At 44.1% G+C, this 14,161-nt stretch overlaps 1 protein-coding gene across 2 annotated transcripts in view; it reads left to right on the top strand.

The window, feature by feature from the left end:
- The first annotated feature begins 6,504 nt into the window (after positions 1-6,504).
- Positions 6,505-14,161, top strand: part of UEVLD (UEV and lactate/malate dehyrogenase domains) — a 72,944-nt gene continuing 65,287 nt past the window's right edge. The window contains exon 1 of one of the 2 annotated variants that reach the window (XM_011937469.1): positions 6,505-6,638. Coding sequence is in view for 1 of the 2 variants with exons in the window: in XM_011937468.1 (XP_011792858.1) it covers positions 6,597-6,638 (42 nt within the window). In the remaining variant the exon portion in view is untranslated. The remainder of the gene's footprint in view (positions 6,639-14,161) is intronic. The other variant, XM_011937468.1, reaches the window with a different exon arrangement.

Genomic DNA, 14,161 nt, shown 5'->3' with positions numbered 1-14,161 from the left:
GTTTCCATATTTGTCATGTGTTTGTCCAGATGTGGGGTCAGATGGGGGTGGGGCTGCACCCTGGGGATTAGATCACCTGCCAAACCTGGGGGAGGTGGGGGCTAGGTGGGGAATTGGCAGAATCCCCATACCTCCCAGATTTGCTGAGTCTGCCTTGTTCAGAGGGCCAGAGAATGGCTTTTGGAGGCCCAGACTGGATGGGGAAAGGCTAATCAGGTCAGATCCCACCCCTGTCCAACCCCCTAGTTGGTCCAGCTCCTATCTTGCAGCTCACTGAAAGCACCATTCTTCTGCACAAGGCCACTATCATGTTTCAGCCCGTGCTAGGAGGCAAATGTTAGGCTCTGCCTTTATTTTTCTCAATACTTCTTTTGATACAAGGGCAGCACCTTCCTCTGAATAGGCAATCATGTGATTAGTCAGAATGTGTCCCCCTCATCTAATGCTCATGTATTTACTGGTGATGCCTTGTGTGCAGGATAAACACCCAGAGGTTAGGCAGATCAGTGACTCTAGTCCTACCTAGTTTAAAAGTCCATAAGGCCAGGTGTGGTGGCTCATGCCTATAATCCCAGCACTTTAGGAGGCCGAAGTGGGTGGATCACTTGAGGTCAGGAGTTTGAGACCAGACTGGTCAACATATAGTGAAATGCCATGTCTACTAAAAATATGAAAAAGATCAGCTGGGCATGGTGGTGGGCACCTGTAATCCAAGCTACTCGGGAGGCTGAGGCAGGAGAATCTCGTGAACCCAGGAGGTAGAGGTTGCAGTGAGTTGAGATTGCACCACTGCACTCCAGCCTGGGTGGCACAGTGGGACTCCGTCTCAAAAAAAAAAAAAGTTAATGGTAAGATTTGACCCTATCTCCTGCAAATAAATGTATTGGTGGTAAAATAATTTTTTTTTTCCTAACAAATTTCTAATCATGGCCAATTTCTTTCTTGTTAACCAGGGAAGCAAAAAGATGACAAGAAAATATGCAAAGTTCAGGCTGGGTGCAGGGGCTCACACCTGTAATCCCAGCACTTTGGGAGATAGAGGTGGGTGAATCACCTGAAGTCAGAAGTTCTAGACCAGCCTGGCCAACATGGCAAAACCCCATCTCTACTAAAAATACAAAAATTAGCCAGGCGTGGTAGTGCATGCCTGTAATCCCAGTTACTCGGGAGACTGAGGTTGCAGTGAGCCAAGATTGTGCCACTGCACTCCAGCCTGGGTAACAAAGGAAACTCTGCCTCAAAAAAAAAAAAAAAAAAAAAAGCATGCAAGTTTAGACACAGTAAGAAAATGCAGAGGCTGTATAAAATCCTTACAGGCCCAGCGCAGTGGCTTAGGCCTGTCATCTCAGCACTCTGGGAGGAGGAGGCAGGAGGATCACCTGAGGCCAGGAGTTCCAGCTCAGCCTGGCAAATATGGGAAAACCCTGTCTCTACTAAACATACAAAAAATAGCTGGGCATGGTGGCAGGCGCCTGTAATCCCAGCTACTTGGGAGGCAGAGGCATGAGAATCGCTGGAACCTGGGAGGTGGAGGTTGAAATGAGCAGAGACTGCAGCACTGTACTCCAGCCTGGGCGACAGTGGAGACTCTATCTCAAAAAATAATGATAAAATAAAATAAAATAAAATAAAATAAAATCCTTACAAAAAGAATTAGCTTAAGAAAAATTGCAGTTTTAATTCACAAGGTCATAAAAACATAGGTTGTTACAAAAGATATTTGAGGATGACCTGAGATGCAAAATTGCTGTCAATGAACACAACAGTTAAGTTCCATACATTTAAGAAGTATATGATAGGCTGGGCGCGGTGGCTCACGCCTGTAATCCTAGCACTTTGGGAGGCAGCGGTGGGTGGATAACCTGAGGTCAGGAGTTTGAAACCAGCCTGACCAACATGGTGAAACCCTGCCTCTACTAAAAATTCAAAAATTAGCTGGGCGTGTTGGTACACACCTGTAATCTCAGCTTCTTGGGAGGCTAAAACAGGAGAATCATTTGAACCCAGGAGGCAGAGGTTGCAGTGAGCTATGATCGTGCCACTGCACTCTAGCCAGGGTAACAGAGCAAGACTCCATCTCAAAAAAAAAAGGAGTATGTAAGAATATATATATGTGTGATATTTAGAATAACAAAGTTTCGTCCCCTAAAAATATGTCTGATAGGGCCAATAATCATGAAAGCAACAAAGGGTATAAACAGAGATCAGAGGTAGAGCACCAAAAACACAAGTTCTAATTTTAAACAAGCCATTTTTTGTGTTTTTTCTAAAACTTACAAAGATGCAGCGTATGTTTGGGACATTTTCCCCCTTTTAACATTATTAACATCTTTGTACATATATCCTGAGTACTTTTATTTCTGTAAGACAGATTCCCAACGTGGCATTATAGGGTCAAAGGTCTACAAGACTACTCTGCCCAAAGGTTGTAGCAAATTATGCTCCCACCAACAATGCCTGGGGTCTAGCAGACTTCAGTAAATCTACAAACATTCCAGAAATTGGACACAAAACAAACTGTATACGTGACTGTATACAGGGGCAGGTCTATATCTTCAATAATTACACTATTCAATAATTATAATAGGCACTGGGAATATAGAGATGAATGAGATTCAACCCCTATTTGCCAGGGCCTTACAGTATCTGAGGACAGAAAGAGGAGTGGAAATGGAGGTAGACAGGTACAACAGTACAATAAAATATTCCTGGCAGGTAAGGCATGAGGCAAGGAAGAACACAATGTACTTGGGGAAGAGTGAATGTTTCAATCTAATTGGATTATAGGATCTAACAGCACCAGTTTCAGGAGATGAGGGTAGCCTGGTGGTCAGGATGGAAGTCAAGGGAGAGGCTTTAAAAAAAAAAGCCAATGTCTGTACTATACAGCCTTTCTCTTGTAACTGCATAGCAATATAGGCACATAATTCAGACTTCTGTAGACTTTTTTTTTTTTTTGATGGAATCTCACTCTGTTGCCCAGGCTAGAATGCAGTGGCAAGATTTCGGCTCACTGCAACCTCCGCCTCCCAGATTCAAGCAATTCTCCCTGCCTCAGCCTCCTAAATAGCTGAGATTACAGGTGCCTGCCACCACACCCCGCTAATTTTTGTATTTTTAGCAAAGATGAGGTTTCGCCATGTTGGCCAGGCTGGTCTTGAACTCCTGACCTCAGGTGATACGCCCGCCTGGGCATTCCAACGTCCTGGGATTACAGGCATGAGCCACCACACCTGGCTGGTTTCCTAGACTATTATTATTAATCACAAAGTGTCATCACAATTTCACACACAGTGAGAGGCAGTATAACACGCAGCTTAGGAAAATAGTCTTTGACATCATCTCCTGCAGTAACTTAACCTTAGTCTTTGGTTTTCCAATCTGTAAAATGGAGACAATTATACACATATCCTATATTTCACATTTAAGTTCTTTTGAAATAGGTGTGTTAAAGTCAGTATGTGTTTAATTTTGTAGTTTTCTTCTCCCCCCAAAAGCTATCATTAATATATCTCTTATTCAACAGAATCTCAGAAACATGGAAAATAGGTAATATAACAATAAACCACAGTTTTCTTATCAGTAAAACTGAGGTAATAATTCTATCCAGGTCATAGGGTCTTAGGAAGATGAACAGAGTTAAAGCACATAAAACTCTTAGCAATGTACCCTTCACAAAGGAAACACTACACACACACACATACACACACATTCACTCACACTCTATCTGGCATAAAGTGTGTATAGTGACTAGACCAGAAGAGAATTGAAGGTTTGGCTGGAAGGCCTCTTCCATAAGACTCTTTCATAAAAGATGGAACAATCTTGCCCTGGCCTTGCTGCTAATGGGTATTTTTTCCTTATAACACAGATTTCTGGCAGGATCTATTAGAACTTGCAGCCCCTGGCAGTTCTGTTTCAAGGTGGGTTAGATCTGGCTGAGATGCACTTAACAGCCCTTCTATCAACTTTTCTCTGTAATCTTCCTCCTACGTTGTCTTCTGGCCTACTCTTGCCCCATACTGCTGCCTCTTCACAACACCGCAGAGTTATTAATATTTTTTTAAAACTCAGTCAGATCATGTCACTGTTCTGTTCGAAACCTCCCAGTGGCTTTCTCTTTCTCCCAGATTAAAAGCCTGAGAAAGGAAGAGGCAGGCCCTGACATCTGAGAGCTGGTCTGACACAGCTAGACTTCAGGCTTGTTAGAAGCTGGACTGATGCTCACAGCTTGGCCCAGTTATTCTTCTGTGGGACATAATCTCACAGAACACCAACATGAGACAAGGTCAGTCAGACTAAAAAAAGTGAGACACAATGAGGCCATTTCAAAATGTTGTCTAAGAGACAAGAGAGCAAGGTCACTGCAAGCCATGAAATATAAAAATGTTTTTCTCTATTATGAGTGACTGCTGCTTCTTTACCAAGTATAGCTTTATCTTCATTCTAGTCTGTCCATCTTACAGACAATACTGATTCAGATAGTCTCAGAAACGTCCCTGCTTTCTGACAGCACCCAATCCAGGGTGAAGCCTGGCTTTCTTGAGCCCTCCTGCAAATCGCCCAAATTCTGTAATAGGTTCTCTCTCTCACCAAGCTGTCCCAATGGTTCTCCACAGCACCTGCTTCCTCACTGCAAGAACTATTAATAATGAACTCAACTTGTTTAAGTACAGGTGTGCTCCTGATGGTCTCTGGCTGGAGGGCATGGACAGGCCAGAATCCTTACAATTGTCTACAAAGCCCCACGTGGTTCTTGGATTTCATCACCCATCAGAGTCATCTGGAAGACTTGTTAAAAGAGAACTGCTGGTCCCCGACCCCAGAGTCTGTGATTGAATAAAGCTGGGGTGAGGTCTTAGACTCTGCACTTCTTTTTTTTTTTTTTGAGACGGAGTCTGGCCCTGTGGCCCAGGCTGGAGTGCAGTGGCACGATCTCGGCTCACTGCAAGCTCCGCCTCCTGGTTTCACGCCATTCTCCTGACTCAGCCTCCTGAGTAGCTGGGACTACAGGTGCCCGTCACCACGCCCGGCTAATTTTTTGTATTTTTAGTACGGGCGGGGTTTCACTGTGTTAGTCATGATGGTCTCGATCTCCTGACCTCGTGATCCTCCCGCCTCGGCCTCCCAAAGTGCTGGAATCACAGGCGTGAGCCACCGCGCCCGGCAGACTCTGCACTTCCAACAACTCCCAGCATCTGAGGCTGCAGGTCTGGAGATCACACTAAAAGACTCACTTCTCTAAACCATTTGTTCCTCCCTCTTGTTTCCCTGACTTAGCCTCCTTGTCTCTACTCCTGTCTTACTTCATTCTACTCCAGCCACACTGGCCTTCTTGCTGTGTTGAGCCTCCCTCTGCACATGCCTGTCTTAGGCTTCTGCTTTGTCTGCACTCTGATTCGTAACACTTACTCCCTCACCCCTCAGAACTACCCCAATCTCCTTACCCTTTTATGAATTTATTCTCCACAACACATAATCAACCTTCTGACACGCTGAATAATTTACTTATTACATTTATTGTTTTGCTCTCCCTCTGCTAAAAAAGGAATGACACCCTCAAGACAGCAGCTATCTGAGTGTATTTTGTTCACTGCTGTATCCTGAGACCTGGAAAAGTAGCTGGCAACTAGTAGATGCTCAATAAATACTTTCTGAATGAATGTTCCTTCCAGCTTTTCAGCTGCTTCTCCTGAGTCAGGGCAACGCTCCCTTCAAATCTTCCTATAAATACAATCTCCCTCCTATACGCCCAACCTCTTGACAATTACAATATCCAGCTCCTGACTTTTCGCTTCAGTGGCTCATGCCAGGGATACAGGGAAGGTAAGTCACTCACGGGTCAAGGAGACCAAATAATACCAGAAAATTACTGTACTCTGCATCTCTTCTTCGCCCACCTTCTCCAAATGACCTTATTCACCCACCTCCCTCCTCTCTTGTTTTCCAACTTTTTTGTTCACCTGGCTGTCTCCTCTCTTTGACCACCAACATTGTTATGGCACCCCTAAAAATATTAAAAAGCAACCCCTCGCCCCGTGCTGCGCCACCCTGATGCTGTGGCTCCGCTTCTCCGACAAGGATCCTCCTGACTTTGTTTCTGCTTTCTACTCCCTGAAATTTTGCTTCTGAAATTCCATTACCGCCTCCTTCCTAAATTCAACTGCAATTTTTCGGTCTTGCTCTTTCCTGATACACTGCGGAATTTAACACATCTGTCTGGAAACTCTTCAAGAACACCGCGTGTTGCTTCTACCTCCTTTAGAGATTCTACTCCGGTCCTTCCTAGTCTTCTCTTCATAAGTGTCCCCAGGTTTCCTTCCAGGAAGATGGGTTGTGGTTTCCTTGACACCAACGCATTTCTGGCCGTGCCCTCGTCACTTGCCCACTCCGGGGTCAAGAAGCAGGTACCTCGGATTCCGGACGCAGCCGCGGCTGAACCCGTGCTTTGAATGCGGGTGAAGTTTTCAGTCTGGGAAGAGGCGGAGCCCTGGACCGCCGGGAAGTTTGGTCCTCAGCGGCTTCCGTCCTGCAGCAAGTCCGGAACAAGGCCCGGAGGCTGGGGTCGTGCGATCTGGCTCGGGACCGGGCTGGAGATGGAGTTCGACTGCGAGGGCCTAAGACGGCTGCTTGGCAAGGTGCGGGCAGTCCGCAGGGCCAGGTCTGGGTCCTCAGGGTCTTGGGGGGGGGTTCCTCTGCCTTTGGCCAGGTTGCCTCCGTTTTGCGTTTCCCGGCTTGTAGTGGGGCTTGGAGCGGGGGCAGCTGGCTATGGGGAGCGGCCCCAGGGTGCCTGAGAGGACCTGGATTCTGATTTCTCCCGCAACTCCGAGGTTTCCCAACCTCCACCTGGTGCGAGCCCTCCTCATACCCCCAGCTTCACTGGCCTCAAACAGCTCACAGCACACGCCTAACCACGCCTTTCTGTCTGCTGAAATGGTCTGCCTTTTTTTTCTTTTTTCTTGAATTGCAAAGCTCATCCTTTGTAAGACCCAACTCAGTCACTCCCTGGAAGATTGAATCAACCCTTCTGTTTTCAAAGATATCGATTATCACATTGTGGAGTAATTATGTATTTACAAACCTTACTCTTGCTGTGAGCCCCTTTGACTGCAAAGATTGTGCTTTTGTATTCCCTTCATCTAGCCACTGTGTTTGACAACAACATAAGTACTGAATAACTGTTCTGTGAATGAAAGACCTGAGTAAATTTAGGGATGAAGACAGAGCTTGAAGGCCCTGGAGAGATCTTAATGTTGGAAGGTTGGGGAGTAGGCGGGCCGACCTAGAAATCTGACCTATATTTCCGAGACCTGACTAGCCTGAGTTTCCGGTATAAAATCTGAGGAAATCACCACCAATTTTCTAGTTAAGAAAACTAGTTTTCACCAGTTTCCTAGTTAAGGTTTTTTTTTTTTTTTCTTTGACAGAGTCTTGCTCTGTCGCCCAGGCTGGAGTGCAGTGGCGCGATCTCGGCTCACTGCAACCTCCACCTCCCAGGTTCAAGCCGATTCTCGTGCGTCAGCCTCCCAAGTAGCTGGGACTACAGGCGCGCGCCACCATGCCTGGCTAATTTTTGTATTTTAGTAGAGATGGATTTTCCCCATGTTGGCCAGTCTGGTCGTGAACTCCTGACCTCAAGTGATCCACCCGCCTGAGCCTCCCAAAGTGGTGGAATTACAGGTATGAACCACCGTACCCGGCCTTAAGTAATTCTTAATGCGTCTTAAGACTTCCTAATGCGGAAACCGTAGTTTATGCCATTTTTGTTATACTTGCTTCTTTCCTTGTTGGGGCAGTTTACATATCCGTGGGAGGTTTTGAAGCCCTAAGATTGAAATTGTTTATGTAAGTGACTTGAATGAATTCATCTACTGCGACAGGTGCAGATCTTGTAGGAAGAGACGTATCGTAATGCTTAGGATTACCACGCTTTCTGTCTCCTCTTCAGAGCACATGAAATTAAAAGAACCATTCAAGTTTTAATGTGCAGAGGATGATGGATTGTCCGATAGGAAGAATTGTTCAAGTTAAGATTCAAGCATAGAACATATTTTTGGTGGAACTGGAATGAAGGAAAAGAAGAGAGACAATGGTTTTTTCAAGGGTGAGAGTAGAATGGTAGAGGACTTTCTTTTTTCCATCAGTGCATAGCATAGAGTCTGGCACATAGATAACTACTTCTTCTTCTTCTTTCTTCTTTCTTCTTTCTTCCTTCTTCCTTCTTTCTTCCTCTTCTTTCTTCCTCTTCCTCGTCTTCCTCTTCTTCTTCCTCTTCCTCCTCTTCCTCTTCTTCCTCCTCCTCTTCCTCCTCCTCTTCTTCCTCTTCTTCCTCTTCTTCTTCTTTTTCTTCTTCTTTGATGGAGTCTCGCTCTGTCAGCCAGGCTGGAGTGCAGTGGCGTGATCTCTGCTCACTGCAATCCCTGCCTTCTGGGTTCAAGCTATTCTGGGTCCTGGCTAATTTTTTTTTTTTTTTTTTTTGTATTTTTAGTAGAGATGAGGTTTCATCATATTGGCCAGGCTGGGGTAGCTTATTATTAATAAGTATTTGTTGGCCGTATAAATTAAGGAAACCAATCAGAAACAAGTCAGTCCAGCAAATATTTGAGGTTCCCTGACCATTCATTGCAGTAGGTAAATAATATCATTTAATATCTAGAAATAGTTTTAATCTGGGCACGGTTACTCATGCCTGTAGTCCCCGCTAATTGAGAGGCTGAGGCAGGAGAACAGCTTGAGCCCTGGAGTTTGAGTATGCAGAGAGCTATGATTGTGTCACTGCTTGCCAGCCTGGGAGATAGGACGAGACCCTGTCTCTAAAACATAGAAATAAATTTAAGGCCAGGCACCGTGGCTCATGCCTGTAATCCCAACACTTTGGGAGGCCGAGGCATGTAGGTCACCTGAGGCCAGGAGTTCGAGATCAGCCTGTCCAACATGGTGAAACCCCATCTCTACTAAAAATACAAAAAAATAAGCCAGGCATGGTGGCACACACCTGTAATCCCACCTACTTGGGAGGCTGAAGCAGGAGAATCACTTGAACCTGAGAGGCAGAGTTTGCAGTAACCCCAGGTTGTGCCACTGCACTCCAGCCTGGGCAACAGAGGGAGACTCCATCTCAAAAAAATAAAAAATAAATGAATTTAAAATTTTTAAAAACTTAAGAAATAATTTTGTGGTGGAAAAATCGATGGAGAAATGATCAGTACATTAAAAAATTAAGCAACTATGGAGAAAGTAAAAAATCTTATTAAATAGATATCCCAATTTCATAGATGTGAAGATTGTCAGTTCTCCCCAAATTGATCTATAGGGTCAATGCAGTTCTTGGAAACTTCAAACTGATTCTAAAATTCATGTAGAAGAGCAGAAGGCCAAGGATAACCTTGACATTATTATGGAAAAAGAATAGATATGAGGGCTGGGTGCGGTGTGGCTCACGCCTGTAATCCCAGCACTTGGGAGGCTGAGGTGGGTGGGTCACTTGAGGTCAGGAGTTCGAGACCAGCCTGGCCAACATGGTGAAACCTCCTCTCCACTAAAAAATATAAAAACTGGGCGTGGTGGTGGGCACCTGTAGCCCCAGCCACTTGGGAGGCTGAGGCAGGAGAATCGCTTGAACCCAGGAGGCAGAGGTTGCAGTGAGCTGAGAATGCACCACTGCGCCCCAGCCTGAGCCACAGAGCAATACTCTATCTCAAAAAAAAAAAAAGAAGAAGAAGAAGAAAGAAAGAATAGATGATAGATTTGAGGACTTGCTCTACCAAATATCAGTACTGGCAAGTAAAATTTAGTGTGGCATTGGTGTGGAATAGACTAACCAGTGAAACAGGCTAAAGGCCTAGAATCGTAGTCATACATGTTTGGAAATGCAATATAAAACAGAAGACATTGCAGATAACTGGCGAAAGGAGAATGCAGAGAAAAGTGAATATCCACATGGGAAAAATGAAATTGTACCTTGTATTCCTACCTTACGCCAAACATAAAAATTTCCAGTGGATTAAAGACCTAAATGTAAAAGACAACTTTAAAACCTAAAAATATAAATGGTATAGGCTCAGAATATGCAAACCGTTTTAAAATAATACACAAGTAAGAGACAAATCCAACTATATTAAAATTAAGAACAGAAGACACTGTGAAGAAGGTGAAGAGGCAGCCAGGTGCGGTGGCTCACACCTGTAATCTCAGAACTTTGGGAGGCCAAGACAAGCAGATCTGTTGAGTCCAGTAGTTATGGCAAGACCCTATCTCAGTTTTTTAAAAAAGAAAGTGAAGAGGCAAGATACAAACTTAGAGAAGCTATCTGTAGCACACATAACTGTCAAAGTGTTGATATCTAAAATAAATAAAGCATGCCTACAAATCAATATTAAAACCAATAAATAGGCCAGGCGTGGTGGCACACACCCGTAATCCCAGCACTTTGGGAGACTGAGGTGGACAGATCACAAGGTCAGGAATTCGAGACCAGTCTGGCCAACATAATGAAACCCTGTCTCTACTAAAAATACAGAAATTAGCTGTGCGTGGTGGCTTGTGCCTGTAGTCCCAGCTACTCAGAAGGCTGAGGCAGGAGAATCACTTGAACCTGGGAGGTGGAGATTGTGGTGAGCCGAGATCATGCCACTGCACTCCAGCCTGGGCAACAGAGTGAGACTCTGTTTCAAAAAAACAGAAAACAAACAAACAGTAAATAGAGAATTGGGCAAAAGATATAAATGAGCATTTTTTAAAAAACAGGAACAAAATCACTAATCACATTTCAATTGTTAGTAGCCACATGTGGTTTGTGGCTATCATATTGGACAATGTATATATAGATTATTTCCATTATGGCGGGAAGCTTTGTCATACAGTTCTGTATTGTAAGTGGGTGGGTCAATTCACCAGTACTTATTATTCTTCAAAAAGTGTGTGCTTTTTCTTTTTTTAAAAAAAGATAGAGTCTTGCTGTATCTCCTAGGCTGGATAGTATCTCCCAGGCTGGAGTACAATGGCACCGTCATAGCTTACTGCAGCCTCAAACTCTTGGGCTCAAGTGATTCTCCTGTCTCAGCTTCTGGAGGTAGCTAGGACCACAGGTAACATCACCACATCTGGCCAATTTTTATTTTTATTTTTGTAGAGGCAGTGTCTTACTATGTTGCCCAGGCTGGTCTCGAACTGCTGACCTCAAGTGATCCTCCGTCCTTGACTGTCCAAAAAGCTGGGATTACAGATGTGAGCCACCATGCCCAGCCACATAAGTATATTCCTTCATTTATATTAAGTGTTACATTTAGAGAAATTACCTAGTTCCCTAATTCCTATTTTCTGCTCCTCCAGCTGAGTTATGTCGGAGAGGCAACTTAACCTAGATTTGCTCACTCATAAAATGCTAATACGGCGGTGGCTCACACCTGTAATCTCAACACCTTGGGAGGCTGAGGCAGGCGGATCACCTGAAGTCAGGAGTTCAAGATCAGCCTGACCAACATGGAGAAACCTCGTCTCTACTAAAAATACAAAATTAGCTGGGTGTGGTGGTGCATACCTATAATCCCAGCTACTTGGGAGGCTGAGGCAGGAGAATCACTTGAAGCTGGGAGGTGGAGGTTGCGGTGAGCCAAGATTGCACCATTGCACTCCAGCCTGAGCAACAAGAGTGAAACTCCGTCTCCAAAAAAAAAAAAAAAAAAGTAATACTGGACTTGTTCTATAAGATTCCTTCCTGCTAAAAATTTCTTTGATACTACAAAGTATTATTATTCTTCAGTGTGTCCTATATTTGAGCAAAGTCATATAAGAATACTCTTGAAATATCAGTCTTCTGGGCCAAGTGTGGTGGCTCATGCCTGTAATCCCAGCACTTTGGGAGGCCGAGGCAGGTGGATCACCTGAGGTCAAGAGTTCTTGGCCAACATGATAAAACTCCATCTCCACTAAAAATACAAAAAAGCCAGACATGGTGGCTGGTGCCCGTAATCCCAGCTACTTGCGAGGCTCAGGCAGGAGAATTGCTTGAACCCAGGAGGCCGAGGTTGCAGTGAGCCAAAATAGCACCACTGCACTCCAGCCTGGGCAACAAGAGTGAAACTCAGTTAAAAAAAAAGCTGGGCATGATGGCTCACATCTGTAATCCCAGCACTTTGGGAGGCCAAGGCAGATGGCTCACTTAAGCTCAGGAGTTCGAGACCAGCCTGGCCAACTTGGTGAAACCCAGTTTCTAGTAAAGATAAAAATTAGCCAGGTGTGGTGATGCGCACCTGTAATCCCAGCTACTCAGGAGGCTGAGGCAGGAGAATTGCTTGAACCCGGGAGATGGAGGTTACAGTGAGCCGAGTTCATGCCATTGCACTCCACTCTGGGTGACAGGGTGAGACTGCCTCTCAGAAAAAAGAGAAAAGAAATATCAGTCTTCTGAATACACTGTAGTGCAGCATGCAAATTTAAAATTTTATTAAACTCAATTTTTCAGTCTTAATAATTTTTATAACCGTATTTAGAATCTCTTGGATCACTTTCTTCTTTAGTGAAGTACTTGTACCCTTTAAGCACATGGCACTGCTTGAGGCACATTTCTTGAGAGAATGTTATGCAGAATTTTTAGTGGTGAGGACCAGTATGAAATCTGTCTTAATATTACACTAAGAAGATACGCTATTTAATATGTAGTGAAAATAAGGCTGGGTATGGTGGCTCACACCTGTAATCCCAGCACTTTGGGAGAGTGAAGCAGGTAGATCTCTTGAGCCCAAGAGTTCAAGACTAGCCTTGGCAACATGGTGAAACCCCGTCTCTATGAAAAATACCAAAACATTATCCAGGCATGGTGGCACGCACCTGATTGTGCCACTGCACTCCAGCCTGGGTGACATAGTGAGACCCTGTCTCCAAAAAAAAAAAAAAGTTAATATTTTCCTTGGGACAGATAAAATAGGTCCTTTTTGGCAAGGTAGGGGGGTGTCAAAACAAAACAGCAAATGAAATATTTAATAGTAACATTTGGGTTTTTAAGTCCCGAGAAGAGTGCTTTTGCTGCCTTTGAGAAACTTGTGTAGCAGTTTTGCAATTAAATCAATTCTAGTGTAGCCTTATATAGCTATTAATAATCATGTTCTCCAGTGATTTTAAGGATGTAAAAAATAGTGGAAAATGAAGCAAATTATATTTATTGACAATATGTATATTCCAGGTGACAACAATGCAGCCTTTTGTACATTTGTGTAGTGTTTGGAGTTGAGGTGACTTCATCCAGTTTTGTTTACACTGAATCATAGGCACTGAATCTAGGACTCACTTTGCCCAGCAGACTAAACAAGTCTGTTTTAGTTAATGCTAATCATTTCTTAGTTTTGATGCTCAATGCTGTGGATCATATTTACTTTCTATGTCTACTCTACTCATATAAATCTGCCTATTTCCTAACTCCTATCCAAAAAACATTATCAAAGGCACACCCTGTACTAAGTACTGTGAAGAGATAGAACAATGAGTGAAAGACGATTCCTGCTCTCGAGTTGTTTATAGTTAGACTTCTCTTCTAGCAAATTCTTCCCCATCTTAGAATGACCTTCCCTTTTCCCAATTTTCTTTTTTTTTTGAGACAGAGTCTGGCTCTGTCGCTAGAGTGCAGCGAGGTGATCCCAGCTCACTGCAACCTCCACCTCCCCGGTTCAAATGATTCTCCTGCCTCAGCCTCCCGAGTAGCTGGGATTACAGGTGCATGCCACCACGCCTGGCTAATTTTTGTATTTTTTGTTGAGACAGGATTTCACCGTGTTGGCCAGTCTGTTCTCGAACTCCTGACCTCAAGTGATTTGCCTGCCTTGGCCTCCCAGTGTGCTGGGATTACAGGCTTAACCACTAATCTTCTATACCATTCTAGATTCTAGGCTGAAATGTGGATTCAACTTCTCCAGAGGCCTTTCTGTAACTTAGATGTTCTTTGTGTCAATTTGTAGTTTCCTGCCTGTACTTACTGTTGTATACATATTTTGTTTATTATCTCACTTTTACATATGTTAATTGTAAGACCTTCATACACACCTGTTGAAGTTGGTAGGCAGTAGAGCTATATCTTTTTTTTTTTTGAGATGGAGTTTCGCTCTTGTTGCCCAGGCTGGAGTGCAGTGGCACGATCTTGGCTCACTGCAACCTCCGCCTCCTGGGTTTA

The sequence above is a fragment of the Colobus angolensis genome, unplaced genomic scaffold (assembly GCF_000951035.1).
Source record: "Colobus angolensis palliatus isolate OR3802 unplaced genomic scaffold, Cang.pa_1.0 Scaffold164, whole genome shotgun sequence".
Classification (NCBI taxonomy): Eukaryota; Metazoa; Chordata; class Mammalia; order Primates; family Cercopithecidae; genus Colobus; species Colobus angolensis.
Note: the sequence above shows the minus strand (reverse complement) of the source record. Positions and strands in the feature narration are given on the sequence as shown.